At 47.6% G+C, this 23,550-nt stretch overlaps 1 protein-coding gene across 2 annotated transcripts in view; it reads left to right on the forward strand.

The window, feature by feature from the left end:
- Positions 1–22,716, forward strand: part of PKIG (cAMP-dependent protein kinase inhibitor gamma) — a 30,718-nt gene extending 8,002 nt beyond the window's left edge. The window contains exons 2-4 of one of the 2 annotated variants that reach the window (XM_030533795.1): positions 78–149; positions 19,420–19,601; positions 21,779–22,716. In XM_030533795.1, the coding sequence (XP_030389655.1) occupies positions 19,454–19,601; positions 21,779–21,906 (276 nt within the window). In that variant the 5' untranslated portion in view covers positions 78–149; positions 19,420–19,453 and the 3' untranslated portion in view covers positions 21,907–22,716. Of the gene's footprint in view, positions 1–77; positions 150–19,419; positions 19,615–21,778 lie in introns of both variants that reach the window. The other variant, XM_030533796.1, reaches the window with a different exon arrangement.
- The last annotated feature ends 834 nt before the right edge of the window (positions 22,717–23,550 follow it).

The following is a 23,550-nucleotide window of genomic DNA, read 5'->3' on the forward strand; positions in this document are numbered from 1 at the left end:
AAGAGCGGTCCGCATAGTGAATGTACTAATTAAAGCATAGCCAATTTCTGTTATTTTTCCTTTCTCCTGTTCCTCAGAAACATTTGCTCTGATGTGTACACAGCTGAACATCTGAACACATGGATAGTAGGAAGATCAACTAAAATAAGGTAAGATTTTACATTCTAATTGGTTATCTGGAAAGGCAGCTGCAGGGACTTGATTTTTCATTCACAGGATGACTTAAAATCACACAAACTGGAAGGATTTCCCTCCCTCCATTTTGTAAACAGAGACTTGACTGCTTGCTACGTTGAGAATAACTGCTAGAAGGCTGTTGAATGAGAGCTAAAAAGAAGCTTTAGGAAACACCCATACGTTCTACTGACTGGACTATGTTGGCATCTAATTTAGGTCTCTTCTAACTTCTATAAAGGGTTAATTAGGTAGTGAGACCCAAGCAATGGGTTGAAGGTACAGTAGTCTGGGAAGCTGACCTGGAAAAGGAGATAACATACGCCTTGGGAACTCATTGTGAATAATACGCACAAAACCTTTATGGAGTGGCATAGCTGAGCCATGCAATTAAGGGGAACGGTTGCAAATTCCCCATTTATTTGTATGTGATCCCAGTGTCTGTACACAAACCCCAACTCATGTGTTGTTAGCAAGTGATTTGCCCCTGACAGTCTGAAACTTAAAGTTTGCATGATCCCTCCTAGACATTGCTGGATGTGCAGAGATTGCACTGCTATGGTTAACATGTACCACTGTACATGACTTCCTTACAGTATTTTCTATACTTACAACATATGCTATGGCACGGTACTTATGCCAACCCATGGTGAAATGCTGGCTGCCAGAGCACATGCTAATGCAAACTATGTTCTGCTGTCTCTCAGTTGTTGATGTATTTTGTGTAGCATTTGGGGTATATTTTGAAAACAATGCTTCATACACACACACCCTTCCCCATTGTTACACATTGCACTTACACATTCATTAAACATTTCTTGCCTATACAAATGCATGTCACAGACCTTAACTCTGTGTTTAGATTAAATCTAAAAATCCCTGGTGAGCCACAAATCCTCACCCCTTTGCAAAGTCTTAGTAAATGCACATGGAGTTAAGAGATCCAGTGGACAGAATCCTCTGGCTCTGTAGCCACTGCTTCCCCATTGTGGAGGATAGGTGTTAGTGGATAGATCCATGCAAACAGAGTTCCACTGGCTATGCCCTCTAGTCTTCCCAGATTCAATCCCCCACTCTATGGGCGAGCCATGGAGGCATCAGCTATGCTGTTTCTTGGTACATATTGGCCGATAATGTGGAGCTCTCTGCCATCACAATTGCAGTGTTTGCAGCTTCGGTGATAAAGGACCATAATCCAAAAGGATTCTCTGGTGCATCCAGCCTCATTTTTCCTGCAAATCCTCTCAGTGGTTTGCTATGCACCTGCCGTGCACAGCACTCTGCCCCTCAGGGGTTGAGACAGTGTATGTACAGCCATCCCAGCCTAGTGGGAGATGGGGGGGGGGCGGGCGTGGAATCTCAGTGGATGCATAAAATATGTCTCTTCTACATGCTTGGGCGCTTTCTCTGTTTTTCTGATTAAATCAGTCAAGTCCACTTGGGGGAAGACTGCTGCCCTGATTCTGCATGTGCATCTGGCTCTAGTTCTGTAGTTTACACAGAGCAGGATTTAACCTGTCTGTAGGGAGAAGCTGCTGTTGCTTAATACATGTCTGAGAAGGAATTCTCCACCTTTCTTTTCCAAAGCACACAGAGGAAGAGTTGTTTCAGTCCAGCCTGGCCATCACACTTTGGGTGGGAAGTTTTAAGGAGTTTCAATGAGTCAGCATAGCAGGTGAAGATAATTCTAGGCAGATAACAAAAGCATTTGGACAGGGCTTGTGGGTCCCCTTGCACCACAGCAGGACTGATTCTATTATGCCTAAATTGTCCCTAATACATGGATGTCTAGTCTAGTCTTGCCCAAAACCCACTGATGGCAACTTTGCAACTTCCCCTGGGAGATTAATTCCACAGTCTCATTTTCTCTTATGGCCCCAAAGGCAGGGATTTTCGATCATCATTCAAGGCAAACATTGGCACTGCCCTATTATGGATCACATAAGATGTTTTCTCTTAATGAGAGGGAAGACTATATGAGATGGTACCTTGGGAGCAGACTGGAGCCAGTGTTGCTAATCAGTCAGGCTTTTTCCATAGTAACATTCTCTAGGGCTATCTGCTTTATTTTTGTGCTCTTACTGAGAGCTGCTGGGACCTGACCCACCAGTAAGCTTGCTACCTACTCCCCAGGGCCAGGCCCTTCAGATCATTCCTGTTCAAAAGAAATATTTATTTGGAAAGCTGAATGTGACTCTCCTAGGCTAGTGGAGGTTTGAATAGAAGGAGAAAGATACAGGTGCCCTGGGGTCTGTGCATGTTGTGCTTACTATAGTCTCCCTGAGCTCTTTTATAGTGAGAATTGTATACCCTAGTCTGCAAGGCAGCTGTCTCAGTCTGGGCTCTCCCTTCCTAGTGACATGACCAGTATTCTCATAAAACAAGAGCACTCTAGTTCCTCCCCTTCTCAGGATATAAACAGCAGTCACATCAAATTCATTTCCTTCCCTCTCTGGGTACAAACAGCAGGGCCCTCACACTTCCTGAATTAACTCTGCTTACTCCCTACCCCCATTACCCACAGCTTGTATTTTCCTGCTTCCTTTTATACACGGCAACAGCCGCTGGCCCTTGTTGAAAATGAGCCTCAGCTGTATGTGCTCCCCAGCCATTTAACCCCTCCATGCCTGGTTCCACACCCCTCCATCCCTGCCAGGAGACATGGAAGCATGGCTTTGAATGGAATGCCCTAGGCCAGCGGGATTAGAAGAAGGGAACTGATGCAGTTTGTATCCTGACCGGTCACTCAGAATTCAACAGCTTGGGAAAAATCACATTGCCCTAATGTGCTGTAGGAGTAGGGGGTAGTTTTCAGCCTTAGTGGAAATACACCAGTGATCAGAGTCTATTTTGTGTAGACCCTCCTTTCAGTCTTTTCCATACTCATTGTTTTATTAACATCTTCCATACAAACAATGCAAAAAAAAAACAACCAGGGAAAAATAAAAATAAAGAAAAAATATGCCACCATAATACTCCCTGCTGCTCAGTGATACTCCTCCCTTCCAGCGCTCTCTTAAGGGCACACAGACATAGGTTAGAATCAGCAAGTAGAGGCTAACCGCCATGGAACAGCTCACCCCAGAAATACAAGGCTCCATGTGTTACATCTGTTTGGTGTGTGGCAAGTATAGCACCCTGGATTCCTCCCTGCCCTGGTAGAAAACCTGTCACAGGATGGAGAGGAGTGGTAATATGCCTGCCCTAGCCCGAGGCTCTTGGGAGTCGGCTTGGTCCAAGATGCAGGTCACAGCAGGCCTGAAGGCTGCCTTACATTGCAACTGCTGCAATAGCCTTCCAGGGCCATTGCAGCTCTGCAGAATAGCTAGGGGATAGGCATGCTCTATCCATCCCTGACACCACCCTGATATGCTGCCTGTGTCCATACCTGGTGCCCTACCACTGGGGTCTCCCCACAGGGCCTTGTAGCTGCTTGGGTTAGTATAACCAGCCCAAAGGTGCCAAAAGGCACTGATGGTTTCCTTCCAGCAGAGGTATTTTTATCATTATCACTAATGTACTCATTCGGGTGCTGGATCATCCCAGTTCTGTGGGCTCAGCTCTTGTTCTTTTTAAGCTAGATAGTTAACTTTAACGTGCCAAAACTTCCCTTTCCTAGAAAGGGCTCATATGTAGAGATTGGTACCCTGCAGCACTCTGTCTGCACTGACCCCTGCTTTGCAAGTGGAACCCGGCTCTTCAGTAATGTGCTTCTTCCCCAAAGGATGTAGAAAGAAAGACCCCTGATTTATTAGCACCTAGAAACTATGGGACGCATAAAACAAATTCATCATGAGAACAAAGCAAAAATACAAACACTGTCATAGCAACTGGCTTATGGCTGAGTGAAGGAACCAATTATTTCCATTAATCAACATGCTGAGAAGGTTTAAAATGCAACTTTGAAAAATCAGGCTAGATCTCAGAAAAAAACTTTATAAAAGCTTGGTTGCCAAGGGAGACTGAATCACTGTCACAGGGGATTTTTCAGGACAGACACTAGACCTGTGTTCCTAAGGTAGAATGAAATCAACCCTGCCCTCATGCAGGTAGACAGACTGAAACAGTATCTCTTCCCTCCCCAAGCAAGGGCCAGATCCTCAGCAGGTGTCAGTTGGCATAACTCCATTGAACAGAGCTGCAGTGACTCACAGCAACTGAAGAGCTGGCCTCCCAGCTGAAAGGGAAGCTTAGCCTGGTTTGAAACTGACCCTCAGAGAAGTACTCATACCACAGGGAGGCTAGGCAGGATAAATGCCTATCCAGACAGAGAGATGATACTGAGGACAGAGAGAAAATGAGGAGCGAAGAGGACTGTTGTGTTCAGTTGGCCCTTTTCCTTCCCTCTCCCTCAATCTCCATTAGTTCAGACAGGAACCATGACAGTAACTTGGAGGGGCAGTTCCATTCTGAATGGGATAACTGTGTACAAATGTCATCATGGCCTCTATGTCAATTATTTCTCTGACTCAGGTCCAAAATGCTCCCTTTGCAAGCCCTAGCTGCCCATGTCCCACATTCAGCCTGGGTCCTGAGAGTCAAGCTGGGTTCATTCTGAGTCAGGCATCCTCATCACCAGTAATAGAGATTCACTGTCTTCCAAGGTAATGCTCAGGGAGGAATATGGAACCGAGTAACAAAGGTTGTCGGTGTTTTGTGAGTCAGAATAGACTCCAGCTCCCCCTACCATAGGTGGGTTTCAGTCCCTCTAGTCAGCAGCTCTGACTCTGGATACTCAGAGGGAGCAGTTTAGTGGAGTAAGAAGGTTTCACATTACCTGTATTGCCAACCCCAAACATTCAAACTAATGATCCAGGACCCAAGACTTGAGAGATTTTTTATAAATAAATACACCTGGAGTTATTTTCTTTGCCTTCTGGTTTCTGAGCCTTTAGGGGGCACTTGGGTCAGGTTTTCAGACTTTTCCCTGCTCTCAAAAGGGCAATGAAAGCTGCGATTCTCATGTAACCCCTGACCCTAGAGCTGGGGCTGTAAGAAAAACACCCATTATTGCAAGAAGTGGCCCATGTCACACTGGGGAGCAGAAGCAGACTGTCTGGCTTAAAGCTAGCTCACGTATGTCAACACGTTACAATCACACCTCCCATTTCAGTGTAGACACACCCACTGTCTCATAGCCGAGTCTCCCTTCACAAGCTGTGTGATGCTGGTCTGTGTCCCTTGAGGATGCAGACAAGGGAGAACTGTAAGTAACTTATTCTAGCCCGTTTTCATCACTCGATTACTCAGACATGCTTTCTATTGCGTGCTACTCTTTATTGCCATTACATGGGATTAGATGTAGCCTTTTGTCACCATCATAAACTGACACTCTGGTGCTGCCAGTAACAGGTGGGACAGGGTCAGAGCTGCTACTGGGGCTGAGAGGTTAAAGCTGGCTAATCCATATGCTATTAAGGCTGTTGCCACAGACAAAAGCAGAACAATATACTCCTGGAAGTCCTGCCACAATTACCTCTTTCATGGGCAATGAGGCGGCACAGCCACAAAAGCAGTTGTTCTATTCAACTGTCCGGGGCCTTGTTTGTTACTGTGCCATCTTGCCTGAATAAGTTACATCTGTTGGGATCTGTGCCGGTGCAATACCAGAGGAATGTACAATGTATTGAGTAGCTGGAGTGGCAGGAGATGCGGTGGCTCAGGAATGAGGTCTGTTGGCAGCCTGGGGGACTGGACAGTTGAAGGTGCTGCAAGCCAGAACTGAGATGCACTGACAGAGTTTCTGAGGTGCACAGAGCTACAGCAGAAGGGGATGCTGCAGGCTAGGACTGAGGTACATTGAGAAAGCTGTATGGACGCCCCAGAACTGGGATAACAGGAGATGCAACAGCTCAAGTCAGGATTGAAATACATGGGCAGAGCTATGTAGGAGGAACTCATGAGTGGAGCAGTGAGGGATACTACAAGGTCAGTGCTGAGGTGCACCAAGATACATTGGCAGAGCAGTGAGTGGGGCCCAAGCTTGAAATAGCAGGGAGTGCAAGAGAACAGGTGAGGACTGAGATGTTTTGACGCTATGCAGGGGAAGTTCACCGGGCCCCTACGCACAGTGGGGCTAGCTCAGATCACCTCAGATAGTTCTTTAATTCCATGAGCATGAAATGTGTTTATATTTTAAAACAAATAAAATGTAAAAGCGTTAATCTGTTGATAAGCACGGAGGGTTAGACCCTCAGATCCCCTTCATATGTTACTCCTTTGTGCCCTGTCTTTTTGGCAAATCTTAGACAACCCTTAAATCCCTCCTCCTCTTGCAATAACCTGGAAGCTGAAGAAGGTGACTGTGTTTAACTTGGTGCAGCTGAGTTTACTGAACTTAGCATGAGAGCCAGAGGGTGCAGTGTTATTTACAGTGACTTCCTTCCCAAAACAGCAGTGAGCTTTATATAACACAGTCCAGCCTGACATCTCATTTGTCTGGACTGCTGCTGGGAGATCCTGGAAAAGCTAGTGGAGGGTCCTGGCAAGTCTTTTCCATTAGGTTCTAGTTAATAGGAGTTACATGCATGGATGGATCCAAGACTAGAGACCTTCCCTCTGATTGCTTTTTTCCTTTGCCAGCCAAGGAACGTGGAGCCTTTAAGATGCTGTGCTCCCTGCCTCCCACAACATTAAGTGGTAATAAGAGCTGGGAACACTCAGCACTTTGCAGGAGCCAAGCATGCCAGCAAAGCACATTAAGACTGTGAGCTCTTTGGGGCAGGGACTGTCTTTGTTCTGTGTTTGTCCAGTGCCTAGTGCCATGGAGTGCCATGACTGGGGCTCCTACATGCTACTGCAATACAAATAATAAGCAATAAGAATGACAAGTTTGAGAGAGTTATATTAGGGGTAGGGAGGCATTTTCTTGCCCTGATCTTGTTTTCAGGGGCTTAAACCACACTCAAAACCCCCTCGCTCTTTGGGATGAAATTTCTTATGCTCATTTACAGGCACAATGTCCTTGGAACGTTGCTAAAATTCCAGCTGGCTGTTACCAGAGTCCTGGTGAAAACCCCTTGACCCTTCGTGCTAGTTCTGCCTTGTGGGTGAAGACTGATTCCCCCTCTGGCTGAGGCTGTGCCGCAGGAGTTTTCCCTGCAGACCTGAAGGAAGCACAGAAATCCTGTCGCTCCCTTTTCTGTGCTCTAGCAGGCCCCCTCAGAAGGAAACCACCTCACTCTATGAATATTTGAAGAGCTCAGCGGGGCTGGTGCATGTGCTTTGCTGTTGTTATGGATCTTGCCCCGATAGAAGAGTTCTAATAATAGATTCTGTTCTGTGGAATGAGAGGGCAAGGGGCTGATTCTTAGAAGAAAGCTCTTTGTCTGCACAAGAGATTGTACAAATTCACTCATGTTCCCGCAGGGTATTAAAGGGGAAATGAAGCGGGATGTAATGCTTGTTGAGAGCAGCTGATCACAGGCCCCTTTTCCCCTCCAAACCCACAGTGCTATGCTTTTAAGAAAGATGCACCTTTTATTCAGACAAATCGGCATCACCGGTTCCTTGGGATTCAAAGCTTCAAGACTTCGTAGAATTTCAGGCCCAAGGGGACCATTAGATCATCTTATCTCCCATGTAGCACAGGCCACAGACTCTCAGCCAATTACTGAGCCCAATAATGTGGATGTGCCTGTCCCTTCTGCCTTACTGTCCATGCGTTATTCGTCCTGATCACACTTGGCTCTGATGAAAAGTTGGCCCAGACACAGCCTTTGGGGTCGCATTTTCCTATCTGCACATCCTGGAAACCCCATGTTTCCTCAGGGAGCTCTGACTTCTTCTCTCCCCCTTTCTGACAGAAAAAGGAGTAGGCAGCCATCACGACCAACATCCCATCCCTGCTGCAAAAAGGAACCATGTTGTAACTGGGGCTGGGAACAACTGTGGTGGAACTCGTTCCCACCCCCATCCCCCAAGACAGCTAAAGTTGTAGTGCAGATGGGATTGTGGAGCAATGCTCTGGTCTCCCTGGGTGAAAGGTGCTAGAGAGGCACAACGTAGGGTTGTTACCCAAGTGATGTGTGGCAGCTCGGGGAGGTGGAGGAGGAGAAGCTTTGGCAGGGAACAAAGCACTATTAAGCCTGGTGGGCTGGAAGTTCAGCTGCAGTGATGTTGGGGCCTCATGTCTGCAGGCGCAGACTAAGACTCCGATTCAACAAAGTCCTTTTGCACATGTGTAAGTGCTTTGCTGAATCAGGGCCTAAACAGCACAAATATCAGCCATGGTGACAGTACAAATCAAAGCCTCCCAGCCAGCCGATGCCCCATCAGTCTGTGCTCCTGACCTCAAGGAAGGCAGCCAAGCATCAAAGGGGGGGACCAAGGGGGTGCTGCCACAAGGCACTTAGCTTCCAACTCTCAAGCCACATAGTGATCCCCTTTTAAAACCCCTCTGCTACCTATACAGCGTATCACCACCCCAGAGCTTGCTGGCTCTTTCCCCAGAACCCTAGCAATCACTGCCCCAGGCAACAGCAGCATGCGTGGGGATTCAGAATGGCCTTTCATCTTGGCTTTTCTAGCTGTCCCAAGGACACTGAACTCAGACCACAGACACCGGGAAAAGCATGTAAGGGGAGGGAACAGGATTTTCCCTTCTCGAGAGAAGTCAGATAACTCATATCCAGCATGGTCTCTATTGGCCAATGCAACTGTTTGGGCTGTACCATCTGCCCCAGCAGGCAGGCAAGAGTTCCAGTGAGAACTTTCAGAGCCAGCAGCAGTTCAAGGGTGGGCCAGGCCTGGCTGGGGAGTTAACTCCCAACTGCCAAGTATTTTAAGGTAGGGGGTAGCTGTACCTCCCCATAATGTTTCCCCAGGTGAAATGAGATGGCTGTGTTTGCTTCAGCTCCCATTCTTGACCTAGCCCCTGGAGCTCCATTGTAGTGCCAAAGGGCCCAATTCTCAGTGGCACACAACTCTGACAGTGGAGATGAGGCTAAATATAGGTAGGAAGGCTCCCTTTTTCCCCCGGTAACACCTGCTATGCAGAGGGTCTCCCTGGCTGCTGCACAGCTGACATAAATCTTGCTTTCAACCTCTTGCACACTGAGTGTGTGTGTCAAGGGTGTGCACTGCCCTGTGGCTACTCTCTGGTTCCCAGAGCCCATGAGAAGCAAAGTAGAAACTATAGCAGCCCGGAGGTTGCTCTAATTTACACCTGGGGCCAGGCAGGCTCCTACATAGCCCCAGAATACAGGAGGCACAAAGGTGGTTTAAAGCCACCTTTCCCCCTCATCCATCCTCCATCCCTGCCCCAAGCACAAGAACAGAGCAGCCAGGTTGAAAGTATCTCCCTTTGTAAAGGAAGGTAGGGTTTTTGTGCCTACCTCTGTGGAGAAATCTAGCATTGTGTTTAGCTTTTGAACTTCCCTCCTTCCAGTCAGCTGAGGAGCAGCCGCTTGATCAGGGTGAAATGTCTAAGCCTGAGAAGAGAAAAGGGAACCCTCTCAAAAAATGCTTGAAGTGCCAGGCAGAGCTGGGCAGAGCCTCCTTCAGTATGCAGGGTCTGTGTCCTCACTGCAATGCCAAGGCAGGAGAGGACCAAAAGAATCAGAAAGGCAAGAGATAAGGAAGCAAGCTTAACAAGGGGGAGAAACACTAGAGTGCAGTGTAGCCATTTTATCCACTGCGATCCGGCAGCAGCACCTAGGGCTGTGCTTGTATCGGTAACACTGATGGAACCTAGATGTGTACGTGGCTGTTCCCTGCCCCAAAGAGCTTCCAGTGGAAATTCCGCAAAAACAATATAGGCCAGGGACAAAGGCCATGGCCACAAGCTTTGGAACAGAGGCTTTCTGAAAGCAGGGAGATTTGAAGAGGGAGATGAAGGCTGGCTCATGGAGATGGGCATGTGTTTAGCTACCGCGGGCAGCCTGGAGGTAGGGGCAAAGCAGAGAGAGGGATTTGGCAAAGGGAGCAGCTGGCTGAGAGAACTGGGAGGAGCGCAGAGGTGCGAGACAGAGTGAAGGATGAAATAATAATAACGTAGCTTGTCAGAGCACGGGATCAACATGAACTAATTTATCCTCCCATGCCCCTGCTATGCGACGTCCCCATTCACAGAGGGGGAAGCTCGGGCACAACGGAAGTGACTTGCCCACAGCAAACCACACCCACACTGGGAGCTCCTAGGCCTGTGCTTAATCCACTGGCCCACACTGCTTCTGCAAATGAAAGTGAGGAGGCAGCCAGGGCTGGAGTTGTGAAGAGCCTTGAGGGGGATGCATGTCTAAATCCAAAGGTGGAGTCTTGTTTCTCACATGACTGAAGGAGATGAAACGCCATCTGCATGTGTGGGGGGAAGGCCTTGCTGAGAGTGGACACCTCTGTTTTACTTCAAAGGTGTATATTGGTACAAACCAGATTTTGCTGGAGGAATCTGTACATTAGTGTGTACAGCTATCTCTTTGGCCTGACCGGTTAGACAGCATTCAGAGTCTTGCAGATTGTCTCCGTTAGGAGAAGAAATCAGAGACAGTCAGACATTTCTTTATGTACACTCTTTGTAAATAAACAGAATTAAATTGCAGCAAGGGAGGTTTAGGCTGGACATTAGGAAAAACTTCCTAACTGTCAAGGTGGTTAAGCACTGGAATAAATTGCCTAGGGAGGTTGTGGAATCTCCATCATTGGAGATTTTTAAGAGCAGGTTAGACAAACACCCCTCAGGAATGGTCTAGATAATACTTAGTCCTGCCACAAGTGCAAGGGATTGGACTAGATGACCTCTCATGGTCCCTTCCAGTTCTCTGATTCCATGATTGCCTCAAAGTCCTATTTCCCTCAACACAGCAGGAATCAAACAGGAGGTTCACAGTTCTAAGTCTCTTTCCAGTCAGCACTCTACCCAAAAAGCTCTCCCTCTTGGCTTTTTCTCAGGCCATAATGCCACTGCTTCTCTTCCTGTCTGCTTGACTTTCCTGCTGCCTTCTCTGTCTGCTTCTGCTCAGAGGCACATCTACCTCCATCAAATAATACACAGGGAAACCTCTCTGCCCACACAGCTCAGTTTCTGCCTAGCTTTGCATATATGTTGGCGACTCCTATGGTTTCAGCTGTCTTACTTGAAAAAGGAGCTTAGCTGCTTCTTACTTTTACCCTGATTGAAGGGCAGCCATTACATCCACCAGCTTCAGTGAGGTTTCACCCTACTTCCAAAGCACTGTCCAAGTTGCAGAACTACCAGGCTAGATTCCTCTCCTAGCCAAACATCCTGTCACGAGTGAAGGCTGAGTGCTGCACGGTTGTTTGAATGGTAATTGCTCTGTAAAAAATCCTGCTCAGCCAGTTCTCCTGCGGATCCAGGGGAGGGTAGTGCAAACCCAGCCATTAAAAGGCAGCTTTTCCAGTCTCATGGGGAGGGAGCCCGTCCTGGAAGGCTTAGCCCACATCATTGGCGGATTTCCTGAACAGCTCATCCTGGTGCATGCCAGGAGCAGATGAGTTATTCTCCAAAGCCTCCTTTACACTTCCCCAGGGTGAAATTTGCCCTTTGCAGAGGGCCAGCACCAGTCCTAGACATCCAGTAGCACTTCAGCCCTCTGTACAGGGATGAATAGCACCCAGTGCTAGTATCAGCGAGGCTGCAACAGTGTTGGACAACCGTGGGGAGAATGTCTGAAAACCCTCAATGGGGACTGATACGTAGCCCTAGGTAGCACCCATCCATGGGTGTTAGCTGCTCTTGTCTTGGGCAGAAAGTGGCTCCAGGCTGGGGCAGACAAGATCTGCTGCCTGATAGGACCAGGTCCATCACTGAGCATAGCTCTATTGCTGGGATCCGGAAGGCGAGTTAGACCCAGTGTTCTGGTTCAGTTCCATCTCTGAGTGTTAGCTGGTTTTACATTTACTGTGCAGGCTCCCAGACATTTTGCTGAGTTTAGCCATCTCCTGACATCCAGGTAGATCTCCCGCACATTGTTACACCTTAATAAAATTCATTATTTGTTTGTTCTACTACTCTCCACTCCTCAGCCTTCCTGTCCCCCATGGGATTGTTCTGTTTGGGAAAGCGCTGGTAGTTACTGTTCTTGGACGATGTGTCATTCATCCATCCATAATCCCAGAAGAAGGTATGGGGGAAAGGGAATTACCTGCTGAGTTGCTACTCTGACTCAGAGAAGGAGAGAGGGTCAGAGTGGATCAACCTAGCAGAAATTGCCCCATTTCAGCTGGGACTGTGTACCAAAAGAGGCATAGACCACAGGGCAAGAACATTTAACCCTTCATTCACATAAACACTTCAGCAGTGGACTTCAGAGTGCATAGGGTTAAATTCAGCCCTGATGCAAGTGCCTGGAGTCCATGGGGATAGCAGAGGGCTAGTTTCTTTAAGCCAAAGAAGTTGGATGCCCAAAAGAAAAGGTGAGTTTGGGCTAAGGGGCTGCAAATTCTTAGGCTGCTGTTGTATTTAGGAGTGACACTGGCTGAGGCAGAGCAATGAAACTGCTCAAAATGCAGAGGCTGAGTCAGTAAAGGCAGGGAATTATTACTCCAGCTCTGCTGTTTCATGAGTGAGGAAAGATATGCGCACGCCAAAGTGTGTGTCAAATCAAGATGATCCCCACAGCGCTGGTGAGTGGAAAAGGTGGAAGTCTTCACCTCAACTCTCTGCCCCTGCATAGCCTCTGCTGTCAGCAGTGAAGCCAGATTCACAGGCAGGAAATAATGTCTCAGCTCTTCAGGTGAGAGACTCTCTCACATGTGCCCATATCCCCTGCTGGATAATGTCATCTCCCCAGGGTTGAAGGACTCTTCTGTCCTGGGAAGGTGGAGAGGATTGTGAGAGGTGTTGAATGCTTAGTCTGAGAATCATCCAGACTGCTTTGAGCTCTGTTTCCACTGGAAAGTCTTCTGTGCAGACACTTCCCTTTGACACACTGGTGCACCAGCTGTTTATATGTTACTGTAAATGCCAAATGGGGAAAGAGATGCAGGCAGTGACCCTCCTGGGGTAGTCAGAGATATTTCTTTCTCTCAAAAGCCCAGGAATTTCTATGCACTGATGTGGAGTAATAAACTGCTGCACTGCATGCACACTTCCTCATGGAGTTCTTGGCAAGAGTCTGTCTTATTTACAAATTCCCTCCTCCGCCTTGACCTGACATGAATATTGGAAACAGATGGTAAAAGGTCAGGTTATGATGTGAGACTAGATCCCAGTGTTGTTTGGGTTTCTCTAGTGTGACTACATTGTTGTTTTCCACATTGGTTTTGGTTCCAATCTCTGAGAGGTAGGAAAGGGAAGTTAGTTCCTTCTTGTGACCAACAGACATTAAGAGACATTTTCAGTGACTGAAATTTACCTATACACTCATTTAGAAACTCATCTGCACCCACCCAGAGATACAATATGCACAGTTTCTATGCTGCCTTTTGAAAATCAGCCCGTAAGAAAAAAATTAAGGTGATGTCTCATGGCTCCCCCTGCTTCTCTGTACAGCAACAGCTTCCCAATGAGAAGAGGGGCTCAGCCTGAGGCCTTTAAAGAGCTAGAAACCATGAAAAGTCTCCAGAGGAATCCCACAGCTTTAACAGATCTCCTGGAAGCTTTCCCCAATAGGCCCATTCGCAGTCGGATCCCAAGGAGCAAGCCTGCCATGCAATAGAAAATGAGCCAAGTGAGCCACCTGCTGGTCAAGATAGGGCATGGCCAAGGACTCTAGGTCAGGAGAGCCTCCTCAGCCCAAGCCGACGCAGCCCATGATTTGCACAGTGTCTTCCCCTTTCCCAGAAATGCTCCAAGAGCAAAGTCTCCACACACCAACCCATTACTTTTCCAAACCTGCAGGACACTCCTGCGTACACTATGAAGCATTGCCACAAATAAGCAGAACTATTCTGCCAGGCGCATCAACCAACTAATGCTACATTATCCTGCCCTTTTTTCTCACCAACGCCTCGATTTCTGGAATCCAGCCATTCACAACGTGCCATGCAGCCCTCAGTGCAAATAAGTGAAGTTCCATGCTAAGATCAGATTTGTCTTTAGTCTCACATCATGGGCAATTTGTTGAGATCAAGATCCTTCTATGAAGCCCTCCCATTCCACCACAGTGCCAACCCTGCCTCTCCTTCCAGGAACAACTGCATAGGGCATGAGCACATGGAAAAGTTGTATTGGGAAAGAGCTAAGAAACAAATGGAAATGCAAATGTTTGAATGCACTGTGGGGGTGCTGCAACAAATGGAAATGCAAACGTTTGAATGCACTGTGGGGGTGCTGCATTAGGTTCCCCCCCTCTCCATTCTGTACCTGGGCTGTTTGCATCCTGTCCCTAGATTTTGGACTTTCCAGGTATTTACCTGCCTGCCTGCCTGCTCTCCTACTGCTCTTAGACACCCTTGCCCCCCCCCCCGACACTTTGCAGGTTAGCCCAGGATGCTGTGTATTTGCTTCCCCTCCTCCCTTCAATTTTGGTTTCATATGCAAATATGGATCAGGGTTGAATTTATGCCAAAAGAAATTTGCCTGCCAAGAAAAGAAGTGAAGCTGCTACAGAGGGGGCAAAACAGCCCTTGGAAACCCTTCAGGAATCCTTGCCTGGGCTGCAATCTCTGCTTGAACAATGACAGATGCTTCCCCATCGCAACAGAAGCTATTCTGTGCTCACCAAGAACCACTTGTCTAATGCATTTGGACTCAGTGCCTTTACTATGTAAAGCCAATACTCTGACTGGGGCGAGGCAATAGCTGATTGTGCTTTTCCCAGCCCTCCAACTGCTGGAGGTTGAAGAGGTGGAAGGAGAAAGGAAAAGAAAGATGAGAAAAGTGGCAGCTGTGATCCCTTTCCGGGGGAGCAGGAATGCAGCCCGTTACCTTTCCTCTCCCTGCCTGGAGCACTATGTTAGAATCCTGGGAACGCCGCTAGCCAGGGAAATCCTGAAAGGCAAGGAAGTGAGGGATCCTGACAGGAATTGACAATCAGTTTTGTGAATAGCTCTTGAATCATGTGGTTTCTTTCCGATGCTGACCTCCCACTCCTGCCCAACCCTGTTACTAGCACGCTTGGAGCTCTGCCGACGCTCCTGTGCGATGCTGCACAGGACAGCAGGGCTTTGCACTGTGCACTAATGAGCAAGTCACTGGCTTCTGGGGAAGTGTCACTCGCATGGTTGAGGGTAGAAGCTCTTCATAGGTGAGGCCTGCAAACTGACAGCTATGGGATAACATCATGGCAGCATGCTAGGGGAAAGGCCAGAACTTATCCTAGCTGGAGGAGGAACTTCCTTCCCCGACTACTGGCTGCAGGGAAAGCGATGCTGCTGGCACTGGGGAAACCAGGCAGGAGGTAGAGAATAACCAGAAGCATGAAAACAGTGGTTGCAGAGGCTACATCGGCTGGAGGAAGGTGACAGTGGGGAGGTTCAGAAAAGTGAGCTAAGTTAAAGGGCATCCTATTGTCTTCTCTCCCTGTAGGTGGGGGAGCCAACCTTTGGGCCTCAGCTACAAGATCTCTCCATCAATGTAGTGCCAGTGGTGCAGACCAGCTGTTGGTGCTTTACCAGCATGTTGTCTAGACCTTCCGTGAGCAGGGCAGGATGACAGGAAAGTAAAAACACACAAGTCCACTCTACACTAGCATCTCTTCCATTGCTAGCATCAGTGCTGGAGCGAAGGCAAAATAATTTTAGCCTTCAGCATAAAAGCCACCATAAACATACCGCTTGCCATCTTCCCACAGAGGAGTTTTCCTTGTCTGAGGCATATTGGGGTTATGAGATTAGCCACTGCACCTCCCGTTATAAGCCATATTCCAGGGCAGGGGTAGTGGCTGTTATTTAAGGAATGGCAAAAGAGCACATAGTGCTTTAACGAGGCGAGATTCTTGCCCTGAGGAGCTTACACCCTAGCCTGATACACAGGACAACCACCAAGGGAAAGAGCTGTGGCAATATGACAGTCCCGCTCCCAGCCAGTCCTTCTGCCTGCCGGAGCTGATCGCTGAAGTGAGACTTTCATTAGCAACGATTTCTGTGAAAAGCACAGGGAAAGGTCTGACTGGTCTCATTCCCTTCACTCAATCTCGCCTTCCTCGAGACTTCAGTCCTGCACTCCTGACTCCATACAAGCCAGTGGGAGTTTTGCCTGATCAAGTGACCAGAATGAGGCCCTCCCCAATCTTCTGTGCTGAACTGCGGGCAGTAGCTTGCATTTCCTGTTTGGAGTATTTGCAGTCTAGGATTTTGAGAAGCAGATTCCACTGTGAAGTGTGCAAAGGCCCTTCTTCAAATCTAACATCCAGCCATTGAGCCATCCCCAGCACTTCCTAAAACGACAATAACACCTGGAATTACATCAGCAGCTGAAACGTTCCAGTTTTATAAATATTTCCCTTGAGGTTGTTGGGCCTGAGCCATCCGGCTAAAACTCAGGATGAAGGATATTTATCTTCAGTTTCTTCTCCAGCTCTCTACCCAACCTCCCCACATCCATCACCTTACCTTCTGAGGTCACATGATGGGCCTGTGTTCAGAGCAGGACCCAAAGAGAAAGGAAAAGTTGGCTTTTATGTACTCTTGGTAGCTCTGCAATTCTTTGTTCAGCCCCTGGAGTCATTTAGGGCAGCATTAGAGCTCTCCTGACTCACATTGGGTCACCTATGGCCCCAAGCAAGCACTTGGAAATAGCCAGAGCAGAGACTCTCCTGCCAATCCTTTTCACTGGCCACTACCCTTCTCAGCTGGCCGGGGCTGCTGAGTTTAAGGCCTGTTTGTCAGTGGAGCAGCACAAAGAGGCTGTATCATACTGAAGAAATAGGCCTTGCATTTCCACAGCCTAAGAAGGTCACTGCAGTGGGCCCTTGGAATGAGCTTGGCAGAGCTAACCCCAGCCCTTGACTACATAGAAGGGGCTCCATTTACTTCAGTGGGGAATTTGGCCCTCAGCGGCTCCCTCAGAGCAGATCTGTCCATTGTGGCAGTAGACCCTGCTTTGTTTATTACAAGCAATGGGGAGCTCTATGGCTGACGGGTATTTTTCTGCTGGCAGGATACCTGAGTTGGAGAGAAGAATCTCTCTCTACTGCTGAAGTCCTTTTTGGGGCAGTCAGTTTTCAACCCCGATAGTGTCCCCTTAAACTCATCAGTCATGATTGTTGCAGCTGCTTTTTGGCTCATGTGCCCACGAAATTCTGTTTAATTCCTTTCTGTGGCTGATAAGATCTGAGGAGGGACAGGAGTAAGCACGCTGCTGCCACCAAAGGCTCCCCTATGGCCTGTTTGCTTTAGAACTCGATACCTTGCCTAGCAGGCTGGACAGATCCTCTGCATAGGCAGAGGTCAGCTCAGTCCCTGAGAGATTGCAGTCCAGGCTCCCTTCTGAGCCAGAATGCAGAATAAACAAGATACGAACGGATTTCGGTATATGGCAACTGTCAAAAAGTGAGTTACAAACAATGAGCAGTTGCATCAGGAGGCAGTTCCTTTTCCTGGATGTCATTTCCTGGCATGGGTCCATCTGAATATGGCATCTTTGGCAGCTCGAAAATTCAGTGCTGAGCATAGTCTGTGAGGGAACTAAATCAGTTTCTGCCTCACACGTCGCTTCACCTTAGGGGCATTTAACCACAAATCATAGAAACAGGTGGGTGCTGAGGAACTGAATTTTAGCTTAAGTCACAAAGGCACTGGTAAGCAGGACCCCGCACACAGCATTTGCAGCGTCAGCTAAGTTAAAGCCGTTGCTTTCAGTGGCTCAGAATCAGAGATAGAAATAACTGATAGTTATGCAAATAAACCAAATAAATGCCTACTAAGCATGAACAGGAATCAAGAGTGCCAGATTTCCAAAGCAAAGGCAGAATTCCAAGTGAATTTCACAGTGAGCTCCGTGCTTAAAGACAGTGTGTCTTTTCCATGGTCTCAGAGTCTCTGAACAGGGTGTGCTGCACAAACGCTGGCAAGTTACAGACAACTCAAATACAAACCACACCGGAGAAGGAGCTGGCTCACGGAGTTATTGACATGGCTGAGAAGATCTGACCATTCTAAACAGTTCACAGAAGATGATCACAGAAATAAGCCTCAGAGTCAGATGGCCCAGAAAGCTCCTAGAACGTTTGAATTTCACACCTTTAATTCCTTATCGCCAAGCAGTTTAAATGAACACTTCATTATATACATTTCAAAATGAAACTGACAAACAAATGCCAGCTGAGATCAGTCTGGACTCAACGACCTAGCACTGCCCCCTCCAAGGGCCTTTCAGAGGAGACAGAAAGCAGATACCCTGACCATTTGTGGGTCCAAAGTCAGCCATGGCATACACAGGCAGAACTCCACTGAGTGCAGGAGCTGAATCTGGCCCAGGATCAAAGATCCCATGATGTTTTTTAGGAACAGAGGAAAGTTAGGGACAGAGTTTGGTAACATTGGAGCTCAAGTCATTAAAATCAAACCAGTTTCCATTCCCTCTGCAGACTCAGGATGAAATCTGCTGTCCTCACATGCCTTGCTCTGACATTAGACCAAATGCTAGAAGGACTTTCTCTTTGCTACTATCTGTTCCATAACTCTCAGAGCAAACACAGCCAAGTGGGAGGTCTTCTGTTGTGTGGTGCTCACAGGCAGGTTGTTCAGGTGAAATTCACCCCCAGCATGATGACTGCTGCAGCACTTCAGCCCTATAAGTGGAGCTGGGCAGACAAGGCCATGGGTGAAGCAGCCAGGTGGTGGAGGTGGGGACTCTAGACCTGTTCCAAATAGACTGATGTGGGAGATAGCAGGGCAGAGGCACTGTAGTGATTTCATCCAAGGGACATCTCTGTCACAACTCATTGCAGAAGGCTCTTCCCTCCCTACAACCTAAGAACATAGCTGGAAACAGCAAAGATAAAGCTTTTTCTGCAGAAAAGGGCGCAGCCATTTCTCATTATGATAACTCCTAAAGGAGAGGGCTAAAAAGGGAAAGTCAAGTGCCACATCTTCTTTGCTTCCAACTGCAGAGAGTGTAATAATGGCCGGAGCCACCAGATGCTGATAAGAGACTGATCTCTATTGTCTGGCCCCACTCACCAGACACAGGTCAGTGTTACAAGAGATGCCCTTCAACACAACAAAGGGTGTTCTGCAAATCTAGTGGCTGATATTAGATGGGCCAAAGCAAAATTAACCAGAACTGTTTTTTTTCATGCCGCAGTTAAACTTCATGTGATCCTTTAACCTGAGGAGTTCGGAAGAGGATGTAGCGAAGTTTCTCTGATGACCTCTCACCTCAGCACTCTCTCTTCCCCACAGGGATTCCTATGCATTTGGAAATGCAAGCGAAGTAATGGAGATTGAGCCCTCGTACTCTGACTTTATTTCCTGTGATCGCACTGGGCGGAGGAACGCTATCCACGACATCCAAGGAGACGCAACCTCCATCAGCATGCGGAAGCTGGCAGGTGACATAGGCGAGCTCTCCATTGAAGGAGCAGGTGAGTGTGCAAGGTGAGGAAATGCCATGGGCCCCCCTGAAACATGGCTCCCTAGGCCTAGCCTGAAAGGCCAAGATATTCAACTCCACACAAATTCAGGGGGTCAGGTGTGACCTGAAAAGCTCCCAGTTGGGAAACCCAAGCACATTGAAGAGGAATGGCTGGTCTTTCCTAGTGTCGCTGCCTTCTTATTTAATGGGCACGTCTGTCTGAACTTGGACTTCCTGTCGCTGTGAGCTCCTCACAGTGAGCGTGATGGGGATTCAGGTTCTAACTCATAACGGGTAAAACACTAACATGCTTCTGTCAAAGCTCCAGTTCAAGCACTGATGTTTCTTCTGCAGGGCATGTAATGGCAAAGGGCACCGGAAGGACAGACTCACCCCCCTGTGCTTTAAAATAATAGGCTCTTAGAAAACCTAAATAGCAGTTGTGTTTCCATGATTTTTAATATTTGAATTTTTAATGTAATCTTTCCCCTGCAGCCCAAACATTGCAACCATTCTGCTGCTGCTGCTGTCACAGTCTGCTGCTTTCACACATGCTGACCAGCTGGGTGTACTAAGGCCAGGGAGTCTAAAAGGGAAACCCACTCAGAGCAATGGGAGACTGATTAGTCTACCTGCCTGTTGGGTAAAGAGCATAAATGGTGACAGTAAACTTTGTTTTTAACATTCATTCCATTTTTATCTCCTGAGCGTTGATTTGTAACAGGGATAAAAATGTGTTTTCAAACACCCTTTACCCTGATAATACCCCTTTAAGCATGTTACTAGTGGATTCTACTGTGATCCAGCAGCTATAGAGCAAATATATTGGCAGCCAGCTACCAGGAGTTTCAGAAGACATCCAAAAGAACTCCCACTGCTTCCTTGTGTGACCCCGTAAGTGCAATGTCCCCCACTTAAAAAGCGATCTTTGCTCTAGCACTGCCCTAAGCATTCCAGTTACGTCATCTCAACCCCCTAAAACCCTCTTTCACACCCAACCTCCTCCCTCTCTCTCGAATAGCCTTTTGCAGTTTGGTGCATGTTAGAGGTTGCATTCAGCAGCATACAGCCTGCTGCTTTTAGGCCAGTGGTTCTCAAACTTTGGTACTGGTGAACCCTTTCAGATAGCAAACCTCTGAGTGCAACCCCTCCCCCCCAATAAATATATAAAAATGTGTTTTTAATTTAACACCATTATAAATGTTAGATGCAAAGTGGGGTTTGGGGTGGAGGCTGACAGCTCACGGCACCCACATAATAACCTTGCAACCCTCTGAGGGTCCCGACCCCCAGTTTGAGAACCCATGTTTTAGGACCAATATCTGTCCACAGTAAAGTCAATGGTAGCTTAGCCACTGACTTCTGTGCAATCAAGATTTAGTCATTATTGGTCACTCCTTTAAATTTGGGTACATGGCTGTGTACATAAAACACAGCTGGCTATACAAGCACAGCAGAAGTAGTTTGCTGGTGGTGGCTGGGAGTGAGGGAAGGGGTATAAGCTTCAATCTAACTCGTGGCTTCTCTTTTAGTGGAAGTCTTATCAATGTTCCTTTTCATTTGTTAGAAAGGAGAAGGGCGTCAGTCTCCTGTAGAGGGGACAGATGTACATCATGCTATTTTGGATCATGAAAGAGGGAGGCTAACGTTTTGGGGCACTCCATCTCCTCTTCCCAAAATGTCTTCTGGAAACAACATGCTTAACTGAAAACCATGGCAGAAAACCACTCTCATTCCCTCTAGTGAAGTTCTCAAGCTTCAGGAGGCAAGTACAGTGGGGTCAGAGCCTACAGCCTATTCCACCAACAGCCAGCGAGCAAGAGACAGCCCTGGAGTGGTTCAAAATTGCTGATCCAAGTCTCTCCTTGAAAATAACCCAGAAGCTTGCAAATTCCATCCACTTCTCCAGGACCTGGTCTGGCATGAGCTTGGGCCACTAAACCCAGCATGGGGGAGTCTCAGTGCCTCAGCTCCATCCTGAGTGGGAACGTCTACACTTCTATTTTTAACTCAGTAGGGTGAGCCCCTCACGTCAAGTCAGTTGATGTGGGCTCTGAGACTTGCTGCTGCAGGTTTTCATGTGCAGTGTAGATGTACTCTAACAGCAGTGGCGTTACAGCTGAAGTGAATAACCTTTTGTTCGCTTAGTCGCAAGTTTAATCCCTCTTTCTTCCTTTTGGTTTACAGGAAACCAAGCTGCTGCTGCTGCTGCTTCTGAGAAGGAACCTGAAGTGAGACTTGAGGGGCAAGATGGCACCCCCCATCATGAGCACCACAGGAGTGGGGGGGAGGAGGGAAGGAGGAAAGAACTGTAAACACTAAATGAGAACGTTCCATCAAATTTACTGACAACTGAGAGCCAAACCGGAACAATGAATTCTCCCTTTTAAATGCCTTTGCTGTGGCCATTCTGTTCAGATACCTGTAGGAAGCTCAGCAGTGAGTGGTACATCCACGAACTCTGCTCCCGTCTAGAACAGCTTAGAACACCACTGCACTGGTGGTTGTCACATGACCCACTCTCAAAGTGCCTCAGTAGCAATTTTCCTCTATAGGAAATTTAAAATATACACTTCAGCCTTTACTGGATAAGGTACATTTTTTTACTCTGTACATTTAGACTATTTATTTATTTCCTGTTCCCATAGATTAGAGATTTTGGTGCTTCACTTATTTCACCTTCCTTCTGTATCCAGCTTAGAGGTGAATGGATATTTAGCGCTGCCTACACAGACACCTGGAGTCATGGGGATCAGCTGGGGAAGGGGAATGGCAGTTCCTGCTACACTAATATTGAACACTATTAACCTGTGCTGCTGCTTTCTGGGAATCAGAAAAGGACCAAAGCTCACAGGTGCATGGACAAACTCTATCTGCAGGCTCAGCAGCACCACACCTGGGCACCATTTGGCACTAGGGTTTTAAGATACTTTTAGAAGAAAGGCAGAAGAGGCTTTCTGTATGTTTTGACAGTTGACAAAATTCAGACTAAGCTCTTCCAGCTTCCATACAGCTCCAAGGTATTTATTTCTGGGAAACTTTCACACACTCTCTCTTCGGAGACATTTTTCATGGTAAAAATTGTTTGATAAACTATAAGCTTCCTGTAATAAAGAACATACAACTCTCAGATAAAGTTGAGTGGGTTTTTTTTTTGTGCAATGGTCTTTTCCCTGCCCCCCTTCTATCCCCTGAAATGTGGAATCACAAACTCATCACACTAGATCACATCTACGTTGGGAACAGAGGGCAAGGAGCTATTTCAAATGACATCAGTGCAAATATCCAGCTTCATATACTCCCAAGTGCTGGAACAACTTCCAGCTGAGAATGGACTGGAAGCCGGGCTCAGGAAACGCAAATCAGTCCCAGTAGTTTAACACTGATGTAATCCTATTTGCTAGAGAGCAGGTCCCCTGGCAGTGGTTATTTATTGTCTCTAGGATTTTAATTTGAACTTTGGAGCACAGGTCCTTCAGGGTTCAACCTCATACGCTCAGCATGATTGGGTTGGTTCAGGACTTGGCTAAGAGACCACGGTGCTAGAGAAAATGCTGCTGGTGACGTAAGGTGTCCTTTCCGCTCAGAAGCACTGAGCCTCCCCCACAACACACACACACACACACACACACACACACACCCCGAGTGTACGACCAGAATTCCATGTGCACCATGAAAGAAAGTGGAATCCGGTTAGGGTTCCAGAAGAGCCCAGCTAGAATCCAATGCTGTGTTTTCCTCTCATGTCTCCCAAAGATTAATGAATGGCCCCCATGCCACCTCCAGGAATGGAACAAGCACATTGCATCCCCACACCACCCCAATCCCCCTTCCCACAAAACAGGAGTTGTAATCACTGGGCCACACTAACCCACAATGGCATTTCTCCCACTCTGTAGACTATGGCACTAGCACTAAAGCAGCTGTAAAGAGTGCGACTAGGCTGAGGCATAAAGGGA

This window comes from Gopherus evgoodei, chromosome 14 (genome assembly GCF_007399415.2).
Source record: "Gopherus evgoodei ecotype Sinaloan lineage chromosome 14, rGopEvg1_v1.p, whole genome shotgun sequence".
In the NCBI taxonomy this organism is placed as follows: domain Eukaryota; kingdom Metazoa; phylum Chordata; order Testudines; family Testudinidae; genus Gopherus; species Gopherus evgoodei.